Source organism: Engraulis encrasicolus, chromosome 7 (genome assembly GCF_034702125.1).
Source record: "Engraulis encrasicolus isolate BLACKSEA-1 chromosome 7, IST_EnEncr_1.0, whole genome shotgun sequence".
Lineage (NCBI taxonomy): Eukaryota > Metazoa > Chordata > Actinopteri > Clupeiformes > Engraulidae > Engraulis > Engraulis encrasicolus.
The window spans coordinates 18,331,709-18,345,444 of record NC_085863.1 but is presented as its reverse complement, the minus strand read 5'-3'; the positions used below and the strand labels follow the sequence as shown (position 1 = coordinate 18,345,444).

Below are 13,736 nucleotides of genomic sequence, written 5' to 3'. Positions count from 1 at the left end.
ACTGCCGTCGGTTTAACTTAAGTTACACGCCCACGATGAATAAATAAGAAGTGACCAGAAAAGAACTCAGTTAGACACAAAAGTCCTTATTTTTAGTGCACTTCTCAATTTCAAATGACACAAAACGTTATTTTCAAATTATAATAAAGTTCATACCAAACAATAATGTACTTACTTGTTGGTGTGTGCGTGTGCGTGTGCGTGTGCGTGTGGTGCGCACGTTGTGTATGCACTTGTTGGAACGGGAGAGGTGGTTAGATGAAGCTGGTGAGAGCTGTGAGCAGGAGCGAGGTAGAGAGCAGAAGAGCCACGTGCGTGAAGATTGGAGACCTTCTATTTTTTACCGTCCTTCTTTACAGATGCATTCGCCCAGGTCTGGAGGTGTCCAGACGGCGAAAGTGGTTGGTTTGGGAATGACCTCCGGGTCTGTATGAAACAAAGCTTTTGTTGACAACGTCCTTTTCGGCACGCCCTGGTCCACACTTGTTCACAGACGAGGATCCCTTTACGCAGACATGCCCGCAATACCGTTGAGGAACGTGCAGTTCAGTCTTCACGCGCTTGGTCCGGATAAAGGCAATCTGCTCAGCTGCACACTCTTTGCCATCTCTCTCACGCTGCTTGCATGTGGATGTCTCGACAGCCTCACCGCCATTGAGCTTGAACTTGGCCTAATTAGAGACCACACCCGCGATTGAAGTTTGCGATGTGGTATGGGAAATGTAGTGAGGAAATGGTAACGCTGCTCTCGCTTGAAGAGAAGCAGAGGGCAGTCCGTTACACTATGATTCACATATCACATTTCAAATATCACACAAAGACATTTCGCATATCATGGTTCACACAATGCCATTTCACTCATTACATTTCTCATTCTCATTTCTAATGTCACTTTTCACATATTACTCTCAGGAGAGTGCACCGTGTGCGTGTGTGTGCGTGTGTGTGTGTGAGATCCTAACCAGATGTTTTTTTTTCCCCCAATTGTTTTCAGGTTTGATTTCTTTGTGACTGCCCTGGCATTTCTGGGTTTGATATCTCTGGCCTTCAACATGGCGCCCTTCTACTTCATCGTGATCCTGCGGCCCCTGCAGTTGCTGCGGTGAGAGGGGAAACCCTGTGTTGCAGACTGCTGCCGCTGTTGACCTGCCTGCTGCTGTTGCCTCCACTCTGTTACCTGCCTTGTTGCAGTACCTCCAGACCAGAGAGGCATTCTAGTTGCATTTTCTAGTCATGATTGACCAACTACAGTACACCCATAGAGGTAGAAAATAACACTACAGCATTGGGAAATGGCAGATGGAGCTTCCCAACTTCCGTAGGTAGTGTAGGTACCTTCAGGCAATGCAAGTCAATGGAGAACACGCCCACCCCTGTCAAAAAATTGACTAAAACTGTGTGAATATGAAGTAACACATTAATCAAAGACCAGATTTGAAATGTCAGGCTAAATATCTACTTAAATCATATGAGTCGATAAAATACATTTAAAAATCAAATAATATCTTTTATGAACATAGTTAGCAACACACTTCAACTATTGTCCTTGTATAGTGTGTTGATGGACATTTTCACATGATTAAGCCATTTTTGACAGAGGTGAGCCTCATTCTCCGTTAATTTCCATTTCTCTGATCTACCTACAGATAATGGCCGCTACAGATTGCCGTAAAAAGGGGGCGGGGTCACCTCTAGTGTTATTTTCTAGTCATGATTGACCAACTACAGTACACCGCCCTTTCTTGGGTTGTTCAATCCAGGGGTGCGTTTCTCGAAACCATAGTTGCTTTCTACATTAGCTACTTTGTTGTTTCTCCAATGTAATTTCCCATTGCCAACTACCCAAGTTTCTAGCTGGCTGAACAACTACACTTTCGAGAAACATACCCCAGTGTTCAGACAGGGTATCCTACATCTCCAAAGTGTCCTACAGCAGTGTTTCCCAACCTTTTTTGTTCTGTATACCCCCTAAGCCATGTTGTCATATGAAGAGTACCCCCCTCATGCATGATCTATATCTATTCTGCTATCCCAAAGTGGGTTCACCCCATGTATTTGTTATTATTACATTTCTCCACGTACCCCCTGAGGTGTGCTCGCGTACCCCTAGTGGTACACGTACCCCTGGTTGGGAAACACTGTCCTACAGTATGGCTTTTAGTATGACCCTTATCCAGACCCTAACCCCAAGGGGGTGCTATAGTAGTGCATTGTAATGGTTTTGTAAGGACAGTTTGCAGCGTAGGACACAAGTACTTAGCTCTGGCTTTCAAATGCAGTCTCCCTTTCAGGAATGCCTGGAGAAGGTAATCATTCATTCATCATTCTCAGCAGCTCTGATCTTTGATGTAATATTCTCTATTTATATTCTCTCTTTTTCAGATTGTTCAAAATCAAACAGAGGTATCGTAATGTTTTGGACACCATTTATGAGCTCTTCCCACGTATGGCCAGGTGATCTACCAGAAAATTCAGATTTTTTTTCCAAGGCATCTTGTGCTCTGTGTTGACTAGAGGGATAATTCCAGGAAAAAAAGGTTTAACAACTTCCAGTGATAAGTTAACTCAACAAAGTGGTAAACTTCTTAATATCAGAGCACTGACTTTTTCTTGATGAGAGAAAAGCCATGTTGCTCACTCTACTAGTAGGTTTACTACCATATTTATATTGAAGTTAACTTGCCTTGGTTAGTTATTGAACCATCTTCTCGGAACATCCCCCAGATGTTACTGCAGCTGTGTGTGTTCACCGTGTGTCCTCTCTCTCTCCCTCTCTCTCTCTCTCGCTTTCTCTCTCTCTCTCTCTCTCTCTCTCTCTCTCTCTCTCTCTCTCTCTCTCTCTCTCTCTCTCTCTCTCTCTCTCTCTCTCTCTCTCTCCCTCCCTCCCTTCCTCTCGCTCTCTCGCTCTCTCGCTCTCTCGCTCTCTCGCTCTCTCTCTCTGTCTCTCTCTCTCTCGCTCGCTCGCTCTCTCTCTCTCTCTCGCTTTCTCTCTCCCTCTCCCTCTCTCTCTCTCTCTCTCTCTCTCTCTCTCTCTCTCCCTCTCTCTCCCTCTCTCTGCAGCCTGGGTCTCACCCTCATCATCTTCTACTACTCCTTTGCTATCGTGGGCATGGAGTTCTTTGCCGGTGTCATCCAGCCCAACTGCTGCAAGTGAGACAGCCATTCGGTTTTGCAGTGGTGTGTGTGTGTGTGTGTGTGTGTGTGTGTGTGTTCTGAAAACTCTTCTCTTCAAAGAACATGTCTTTCATAAAAAAACAAATCGTCACTCTTCTAAAACCCTTGTGAATCAGCTATTGGACGCTGGGTATTGAGTCAGCCGTTGATTGGGCTTTGTGGTGTTCTGCTGGTGTGTAGATGTTCATATGCTTCTTGTTTGAGTTGTTGAAGCCTAAACTGCCCTACAAAGGGAAAATGCAGTAACCCAGACGTGGGCAAACTCAGGCCCGGGGGCCACATGCGGCCCGCTCGGCCATTTCATGCGGCCCTCAGAGCCTTTCCAAGAAAAAAATGCAGATTCATATGGTCACTCATTCTTAAATTGAATACCTAAAACAAGGGTCTTGGAAAACTAAGATTACTGAAGTCTACATCTAAATACAATTAGCAGGAATGGCATAAATGACAATGGTGTAATTATGTTGGTGTACACCATTTCTTATTATTGGCACGGGCAAGTTGCCTACGACATCCAGCCCTTTGGTCAACTTTCTAAACCCAACGCGGCCCTTGGACCAAAATAATTGCCCACCCCTGCATACACAGAGAAATACTGTCACCGCGGTTGTACAGCACAGTCCAACAATTTGTTGTAGGTGATTGTTTTATGTTCTTCATCATGAGAAACAAGTTAATATGTTTAATCCCCAGACGAGAAGGATTATCACATCAATTTTTTACAGTAGACGCACATTTTCTGCCTTTTTACTGTGTTTTAGTGTGACAAACTTAACACCTGACTCAACTGTCTCTGTGTGTGTCTCTGTGTCACTCAGCGAGAGCACTGTGGCGGAGTCCTACCGCTACCTCAACACCACTGTTGGCAACCGCACCGTGCTTCAGGACGGCTACTATTACCTCAACAACTTTGACAACATCCTCAGCAGCTTTGGTAGGACTGCCTTATTTTTGAGCAGCCGTGATGTTGTCAGGGTTCCCACGGGTCCTGGAATTTCTGGAATATCATGGAATTTCATAAAAGTTTTTCCAGTCATGGAAGGTCATGGAATTTTACCATTTTGCATGCAGAGTCCTGGAATATCATGGGATTTTCTTAACATTTATGTTTAAGAAAAAACATTTTCGTTTGGTGTATAACATTGTTTCTTACTGGTTGTACTAGAACGCTTCGCCAGCCAGAGACGGTTTGGTTTCATGCTGTAATATGCAACATTCTAGAATGCAATGAGCCCGCCTAAGTCTGGCTCTGCATCGGCTCTAGGGGTGATAATCTTCAGTCTTCATACTTTTTAAAACTGTTCAGCGTCATTTCTTTTTACCGAAGTGGTCATGGAAATTCTTTTTTTTTGGTCTTGAAAGTCATGGAAAATCATGGAATTTTATATCTGAATTAGAGTGGGAACCCTGTGTTGTGGTCATTGTCATTGTCATTATTTGCTTGATTTTGCACATGCATATTGGTATATGTCTACATCCTTTTAATTTCTGAAGACATGTATCTAAAGGTCACAAACTGCTAGTGCTAATATGGTAGCAGGATATGTGAAAAAAAAACATTCTCCAAGCCTTTCTGTTTTGTCTCTTGCAGTGACGTTGTTTGAGCTGACTGTAGTCAACAACTGGTACATTACCATGGTAAGACACCGATCTTTTTGTTTGCTGAATAATGAATAACTTATTCATCATTACCGTGTAAGCCATCCAATATGTATACCAAATACAAAACTACTGGTATATTATTATGCTGTTGTGATACGACGCATATTAACTGGCCAGAGTTGTTTGCTTTGCAATTGGTTGTATCATTGAAATAAATCCCTGCATGTGTCTGTACATTGACTGGGAATGCTCAGAGGTCTACAGTATATGCATGATGTCCAGATGAAATGTATTCCCTTGAAATGAAACCTTATCTTCTAGCATAGAGTCACAGACACAGTAGCTGTTACTTTACAGAAAAAAAAATTGTGAGCCCTGTAATAACACACGTTCTCTCCCGAATGGTCCGTTAGGAAGGGGTGACATCTGAGACGTCCCACTGGAGTAGGCTCTACTTTATGACCTTCTACATCGTCACCATGGTGAGGGACCTTTGGTTATGATGCCCATCTCTTAAAGAGACTTGGTCAATAATAAACACATTTGTCAATGTTTTGTTCATCAGTAGTAAATTATTGACTAAGTTTTATTAATGCTTTATAAAATAGCTACAAATAATGCGTTTTAGATTTTACAAACCTTCTGACAGTATTGTTGTTAATTTACAAAAAGAAATGTAAATGTTTGACATTTCCCACTCAATTACAATTTTTAAAAAAATATTTTGTTCATCATTATTTGAATGTGTCTAGAAGCAGGGTTACAAATCAATTAATTGATGCAAGAACCACTCGTGCGACTGAGCAGTTCTGTCATTTCTTTGTGTCCTGTGTGTTTTGGTGTCTGCAGGTTGTGATGACCATCATTGTGGCCTTCATACTCGACGCCTTCGTCTTCAGGATGAATTACAGCCGCAGGAACAGACAAGAGGCCCTCGAGGACCCAGAAGGTTCGTACACTTACATATCATATCATTTATATAATAGATTTTATAATGCACAATATTTTTAACCTAACAATTTCATTGTACCTTGGTGTTCCCCTCATTTAAATGTAAAATTCTAATCCAGAAATTCTAGTATCACGCTTTTGTTATGTAATGTAATATATTGTGATTTGTCTTGTGGTTGTGGAAATAAAAAGGGCATCATGTTTTTGTAATGTAATTTGATGGGGCATTCCATGTCAGTTGACACATTGTCCCCTTGTGACTCTGTGATGTAAAGTAATGTAAAGTCACTCTGTCCTGTGGTTGTGCAGATGAGAAGAGTGTTGTGTTTTTGTAAGGCCAGATTCACACAAGAGGTCTTTCTGCTTAGTTTCGGCCAGTGTGTTGTACTTGGACTTTCACACCAACAGCATCAGTGTGTGTGGCCGGCCAGTCCTGTTCAAAATCCCCCCCACAGCCAAAGCTTGTTTGCTACTTTGCCATTCATTTCAACGGGACACCACCGGCCGCTGCTGTCCCAAAATCCACTCGAGTTCTATTTCGCAAATGCAGCGTGGAGTGGGTTTACAACTATATATATAGGGGCGGTGGTGGCTCAGGTGGAAGAGGAGTCGTTCAGCAACCGGAAGGTTGCAGGTTCGAGCCCCGCTCTGCCTGACCTCATTGATGTGTCCTTGAGCAAGATACTTAACCCCAAGTTGCTCCTGGTGGCAGGGTGGTACCCTGCGTGGCAGCCACGGCCACCGGTGTGTGAATGGGTGAATGTGAGGCATACAATGTAAAGTGCTTTGAGTGCTCGAAGGAGTGGAAAAGCGCTATATAAATGCAGTCCATTTACCATTTATAGCCATCTCCCGCACCGCTACTGCCTGACTGTCGCGTGTTGGTGTGGAAGGACAGATCTGTTTCCATGTATTTTTGCCACCGCCGGTAAAAAACGCTTACGTCCCTCCGCGTTTTTGCGCGCTCTGGTGTGAATTAGGCCTAATGTAATGTTATCCTGTCCTGTGGTGTGCTGTTGCAGAAGAGAAGGGCATTGTGTTTTTGTGATGTGATGTAATAGAATGTAATGTAATCCTGTATTGTTGCAGATATGAGAAGGACATGGTGTTTGAGGTGGAATACAATACAATATAATGTAATGTAATCCTGTGGTGTCCTCTTGCAGATGAGAAGGGCATCGTGTTTGAGGTGGAGTTGCGGCGGGCGGAGGCTCTGCAGGCTCTGGAGTTCTACAAGCAGGTGGGGGCCGGCTCCAACATCAACTCCCTACAGCACATCTGTCTGGCCCTCGAACGACACCAGGTGAGGACCATAACCATGACTGATGAGACGTGTGGGTTTGTGAACGTCTGCGTGTGTGTTTGTGTGTGTTTCTGCACCCAACTGCTGGTGAAATTTCAGTTTGGTTTGTAGAAAAGACCAATTTACTATCCACTTTGACCCATTAGTGAGTGTGTGTTTGGCTAGTAAGATTAACATCTACCTGGTGAGGAAAAAAGTTATTTTAGAGCCTCTGATGTTTCTTTATTGTTAATTTCCCACTACAGAATTCCTCTGTAGTCTTCCTGGGGCGCCGATCGCGGACCAAGAGTGATCTCAGCATACGGATGTACCAGGAAGAGATTCAGGTGAGCGTGCAACATGATTAGGAGAGCTAGCCTTACTTATCACTGTATTGGTTTGAGAAAATTGCACGCACAAGTTTAGTCATTAGCCATGAAGAGTGTAACTTGTTGAATAACGACTGTGAAGTAAACAAATATTTAAGTAGAAGTAGGTAGTAATTATGGACTGTTCTTTGTGTAGGTGCATAACTGTAGTCTCACAATGCACAATATTCCCCCAATGGAATGCTGTAATAGTCATTGAAAACACTTTGCTGCCATAGTACTAGACTACTACCACATCACACAAAGCCTTTAGTAATACATTATGACTTGGTCATTGTCATTCTGGTTGAAGGAGTAGGTTAAAGCCTGCATACCAAAACGTTTGACCTGGGAGCAGGACTACCAAATAACCAGATAAAGAGGCAGGAAAAAAGTCAGCCACTTTTTATATTTTTTTTCTGTGACGTTTTGCGTGAAAACCCTTCCTCAGACGTGAAGAAGGGTTTTCACCCGAAATGTACCGGAAAGTATTTAAAAAAAAGTGGTAGCAGAAAATTGTCTTAGTTGAAGCTGACTTTTTAACCTTGTCATTCTGGTAACGGCTAATTTATAACGGCTAACTTGTGACAGAATAGGACTCTGCAGCGACATTGTGAATTGAGCGAGCTGTTTCTGTTTCTGACCGGTAGGAATGGTATACGGAATTTTCGAGCGGCAACCTTCCGGAGCTGGGAGCTGAGTCTCCTCAGGTCGAGCTAGAGTTTCCAGTCGTCTCAACGCACAGCATCAACTAAAGGCCAGCTGGAGGTCCAACAACGACCTGTCCTGCACGGGAACCCCCTTGGCCCTGCGCTTTGATCAGATACCAGCACTCCACGGACGTAAGGACGATGTGATGAGTGCACCATTCAGTGGGATATTATCGACTAAATCACTCCCTGTCTTAGCCTGGCGTCTGTTAATATTTAGGAAAACCCTTCTCCAACCTTCTCCTCCACATCTCTCGCCTTCCAGAAGAGTACCTTCCAGTACGTTGGAGGGGTTAAGACCAAAGGGGAATTCGGTATCCACTACAGTACATCACAACTGTTGAAGATGAGCAGACTTGGCCAGGTAGCAGGCGGGAGTGGACACCAGTGGGCATCACAGGGTTTAGTGGAGGCTGCAGCTAAATGTGGAGCAGCAATAGAGCTCTCTCTCTCCCTAGCTGGCTGACCAGCCACCACAGCAGCATTACATGTCTCATCAAAGCCTATACAGGGGACTTTAAAAGGCAAAGACACTAAGAAAAGATGCAAATCCATCCAGGACCTTCTCCTGCTGCTGTCTTCACTTGTTTTGCAAAGAGAATCAAGAGGGAGGTTGGATACAAGAGCGAATCAAGAGGCAGGTTGGATACAACAGCGAATCAAGTGGAAATCAGTCCGACTTCCACAGTTTTTTTTTTGCCACGTCATGCCCCCCACCCCACCCACCCCCAAAAGATACTCCCCCTTACTGGATTTATTGAAGCCTCCATTGAGGTGATTGTTCTTCTATGATCCTATTTGGATCATGCTGATGTGTGGATGAACGAAGCTGTGCTGTTGGATCCCCCTACATGTGTTCTGCTCCTGAACATGAGCTGGTAGGCTGTTTTGACGCAGTATATGGGTTTGGGAGCATATTCGAAGGGCCTTTGACACTATATATTGCACTGTACATGTACTTAACAGACCACGCTGCGCTCTGACTCTTACATTCACTCTCATGAATAGCGACTCATCATGCTTAACTTCCAGCACTGTATTTTCTAGGCATGCACTGATACTGATACTGGTATCGGCGTGTGCCCCGATACTTGCTCATTATACTCATACTTGTTCTCGTCAAATACTTGCAGATACCAGGCACCGATACTGTTATTAGATGAAACAATGCAACATCTCGTCACGTTCTGTTGACTTGAAAGCAGCATGTGGGAAAACCGCCGCCTCATACATTTACTCATAACATTTACGTAAATCTTCTGTACATGGAAATTGACAATAGAACAAATGTCACTGGTGGAAAAAACAAGGCTATACATTTATCTTCTTTGTATGTTGGGGGTAAAAGTATCAGTATCAGTACTCTGTATCGGCAAGTACAAAAATTAATGTACTTGTACTCGTATCGGTTTTCAAAAAAAGTGGTATCGTGCATCCCTAGTATTTTCAAAGGTTTATTGTGACATTAAAATAAAGACGCATCCCAGCCGATTCCAGCCACAGCAGCACAGCAATACATGCAGGTTATATGTATTTGTCGATATGCATTTCTATTTATTATTCAATGTTTTCAATGATTTTTTTTACCAAGCTGAGACGTTGAAAAAGATTTCATTTCAAAGTTCATGTGGAGTGACGATGAAGTGTTATGTGCAAATCTGTGCAATTTGAAATGCACCTTTGACACTCCTGACTTTGAGGCACAAGCACAAGCTATGTGAACGTGGGGTCCTGTAGGCCAGTGCATCATGTGACATGCGTGGTGGTGTTACCACCTAGTGCTCCCAGTAACACTTACATTTCTAGATTTAAAGCAAATGAAATCTGTTTCAATAGACCTGAAGGTAGTACCCTTAATATGCAGATTCAGAACATACAACATGTGTGGAGGCCTCAACCATCCTATTTGGCTTAGGGGAGTATTCGAGTGAATGCAACATACCCATCCGCCTGGGAATGCACACACACACACCAATCCCAAGACAACAGAAAAAAATCACTCTTGTGATGTGAGCATATTAGGGATTCCTGAAGGGGTTAAGTGATAAACATGGACATGTTCACATACAGAAAGTGGTAGCCCTTCTAATAGATTGTTAATATATAGATTGGTAATAGATATAGTTAAGGAAATGAGGATCCAAGGCTCTTCTATTAGCTGATTTACCAGTACAACCTATTGAATAATCTTCTCGGAATAGCCCCCATGTCACTGGAATAGCCCCCATGTCATTGAAATAGCCTCCATGTCATTGGCCCAAGTGTGTTGCACATGAGAGTTGGAAAGGGATCCCCAAGATGGGACAGCCAGCCGATATGCTTTTGATTGTGTGTAATCCGTCTGGCATTGAAAGTCTAGTGTTTTATATCCATCATTGGGCCTAATTCTTGAAACAGAGCAGTTTTATATTTATATGATATTTTTAAATGAATCATGATTATTTTACTAAAGGTTATAATAATTATCCGAGAGTATTACAGGTCTATCCATTTCACTTACAACTAGTGCTCCAGTGGCTTGCAGATTTCATTGCCTTGATGTTTAAACGCAGTCTACTCAAATCCAAGGGCTATTCCAGAAAGAAGGGTCTGTCTCTTACCTCAGTATGGTAACTCTGAGCAAGTGGTAACTCACTCTTATAATAGGAGAGAACTGTGGTTTTGTTTTGATTGAAGAATACCCCTGCAAGTCTATTCTTCTCCCTTCTATTAGGAGGTTTACAACTCGCTCAGGGTCAACCTAGCTTGGCTAGTGACTAAACCATATTTCTGAAATATGCATGGCCCAGCAGTAACACCATGGCATTGTTCCTTTACGTACTCGGTGTAATCATTCTCCTTATGTTATCAGCTTACATTTCCAAAGGGGGTTCATCCATTGGTCAGTGGGTCCACATCCTGTGTCTGTAATGCCTTCCACAGCACTAGACTGCATTCCAATATGCGGAATTACGTCCTCCACTTGTGCTTGTGGCCTCGCATTTTGCTGACGCCCGCCTCAATGGAGAAAACAATGAAGTTTCCCTGCCGTCAGCCTAGCCACAACAATTTTTGGGGAACTGTTGCAATCCCATTTGCAAATGAGGAAATTACGTTAGAATTGTGCTTTTGCAAGATATTGAATTAATTTCTGTCGTCGGTGACGTCATCATGAGGTTACAAGCAGGCAAGTGAGCAAGGGAGGACGGAAGTGTGCGTTCCAAAATGCGACCTTGCGTCCACCACTTGTACTTGTGGCCTCGTACCAGGAAGTAATTTGTCATGATGACATCACTGACAACAACATTATATTTCAATATCTCGCAATAGCTCAATTGTTAAGTGAATGAAGAACAGTCCCCCAAAAACTGTTTTGGCTAGGCTGACAGCGGGGAAACTTATTTGTTTTCTCCATGGAGGCGGGGCATCAGCAAAACTTGAGGCCACAAGCACAAGTGGAGGACGTAAGGTCGCATATTGGAATGCAACCGTATTGTCTTCTGGGCAAATGCATGGCTCCTACTAGGAGGGCACTCAGATGGAGAAAATCATTTCTTTTTTTTGGTCAGTGTTTAACCCATAAGATGTGCATTCCGTTCGTTTTGTTTTGTTTATGTTTTGAAATGTATTTACACAATAAAGAAATACTTATATTTACATCTTTTTTGTGAGTTTAATGGCTGTGCGAATGATTGTGGAGCAAGTGGGGGGAAAAATGCAGCCATGACCCAAGATAATTCTACGGATTTTCCACTTGTGGGTGTGTAGTAGCCTATGCATGAAAACCCCCCTTGTCCTTGGGAAACCTACCAGCAAATGTAAGGTTTCTAAATAGTTTTTTCAGCTGGTACTCAGTCACCTCACTGTCCAGCATCTCTGAAATCATTAAGCTTAAAGGTGTACTGCGTAGGATGGTGGCCAGAGTCGGGCAAAAACATCATCCACAAAGCCAGCAATGCAAAAGTATAAATTTAAACTTTATAAATGTATAATTTATACTTTATATTGATACTGCGTCTTGCTGTGATCAGGTTTAAAATTAAATTAATGTATAGAGATGTCCAAATTCTGGAGACTTTGAAATGCCATTGTCCAACCCAAAGAAAATACAAGTGATGACTGACACAGGGGAAAAGAATACTAAAAACAGCAACACATATGACAAATCCCTTTTATTAAATATATGTATTAAAATGAAATGAGATGAAGTGCATGGAATCCACTGATAGTGTTGGTGGTGCGATCAAAACTCTTAGAAAACAAAACAAACAAAAAACAAAAGCTTCCAGAGATGGACCAATCCTTTAGACATTTCTTTTCTCTCAGCGAGCAGCCTAAATGAGATATGCTTATGAAGACAGACTTGGTAAGATACCTCTTCAGCCAAACAGCATGATTTCATCATTCAAAGTCAAGCAGGTGTTCGGGGGTGTGTGGGTGTGTGGCTTTGCTAAAGACATATTTATTATTTGGCATTTTATGCACTGAGGAGCTGCCATAATAGATAGCGTTTGACTTAAACTGGTGTGCATGTTTTTGCTAAGGGGGGAAAACAATTCCGGACGCATTTCTAGGGAAGAGAAAATAGGCTGTAATGACAACTACAAAGCCATTCACGGTTTCTTCTTTTTTTTTTTTTACATGACATGATCTCAATGCTGATGAACGCTACAAAATATACAATGCAATTTAAAAATCTAAGCATCTCTTTTCCGCTTAGCTGTCATTTTAAAAACACTCAATATAAATACAGAATTGGTTTTTGTTTAAGACCCAGTTCACCACAATCAGTTTTAGGACGAGCGACTTGTGTCCTCATGGACACGTTGCATTGCCATAACATTTCAGCAATAACGGACAACCCAAAACTATTACTTAAAGTATCCCCTTGACAAATGGTTCTTTCTAAAGGGCAATCTTTTTTTTTTTAACTTGAAACAGTGAGTAAAATTGTTCACTTTCCAACGTGTACGATTGTATGTAGAAGAAAAACGAAATCACTTGTGACTTATCTGGCATGGAATGCTGCTTCAGTCCATCTCCCGGAAAATTTACACAGAAGTAAGGGTTTTTTTTTTTTTTAATACAAAATGTAAAAATTGTTTTAACGTGATGGAAAATAATACTTAACTATTTCCTACCAAGACCAGCACACAATTAAAGAATAAAACAACATGGGTTCTACGGTATACAACAGGTTTCGCTAGAATGGTGGTTACACAATGGGAAAAAAATAAAAAGATAATGTCACATGATTAAAGAACAATACTTCATACTGGAACATTGGGCTATGCTGAGGTTATAAAACTGGTTTTCCAACTGCGAGCTGCAAAGTTCTTTTTTGTTTTTGTTTTTTTAAATTGTTTTCCTTCACAAACACTTCTTGAATTTCTGTGAAGTGGAATATATACAGCCTTTAGAGTCTCTTGCTCTCCTCCTCAGCATTGGATGCACTGGCGGCAACTGATAACGGTACAGAGCGCTTGACCTCTGTCTCAAATAAAAAATAAAAAAAATTAATAAGTCAGTCTGACTACAAGGTATGGGGCAGGGCGGGTTTGGGAAACGGGAGTGGGCAGTCGAGCCAGAAAACAAAACAAAACAAAAAAAGTCACAATCTGTGCAGTACTTGGTGTGGCATTGCAAGGTTGCATTGCTGGCATTGGGTAC

At 42.3% G+C, this 13,736-nt stretch overlaps 1 protein-coding gene across 3 annotated transcripts in view; it reads left to right on the top strand.

The window, feature by feature from the left end:
* tpcn1 (two pore segment channel 1) overlaps positions 1-9,396 on the top strand; it is a 31,676-nt gene extending 22,280 nt beyond the window's left edge. For all 3 annotated transcript variants that reach the window (XM_063202994.1, XM_063202996.1, XM_063202995.1), the window contains exons 18-27: positions 995-1,102; positions 2,383-2,454; positions 3,061-3,150; positions 3,993-4,108; positions 4,766-4,812; positions 5,190-5,258; positions 5,626-5,725; positions 6,894-7,030; positions 7,276-7,356; positions 8,028-9,396. In XM_063202994.1, the coding sequence (XP_063059064.1) occupies positions 995-1,102; positions 2,383-2,454; positions 3,061-3,150; positions 3,993-4,108; positions 4,766-4,812; positions 5,190-5,258; positions 5,626-5,725; positions 6,894-7,030; positions 7,276-7,356; positions 8,028-8,132 (925 nt within the window). In that variant the 3' untranslated portion in view covers positions 8,133-9,396. The remainder of the gene's footprint in view (positions 1-994; positions 1,103-2,382; positions 2,455-3,060; positions 3,151-3,992; positions 4,109-4,765; positions 4,813-5,189; positions 5,259-5,625; positions 5,726-6,893; positions 7,031-7,275; positions 7,357-8,027) is intronic.
* The last annotated feature ends 4,340 nt before the right edge of the window (positions 9,397-13,736 follow it).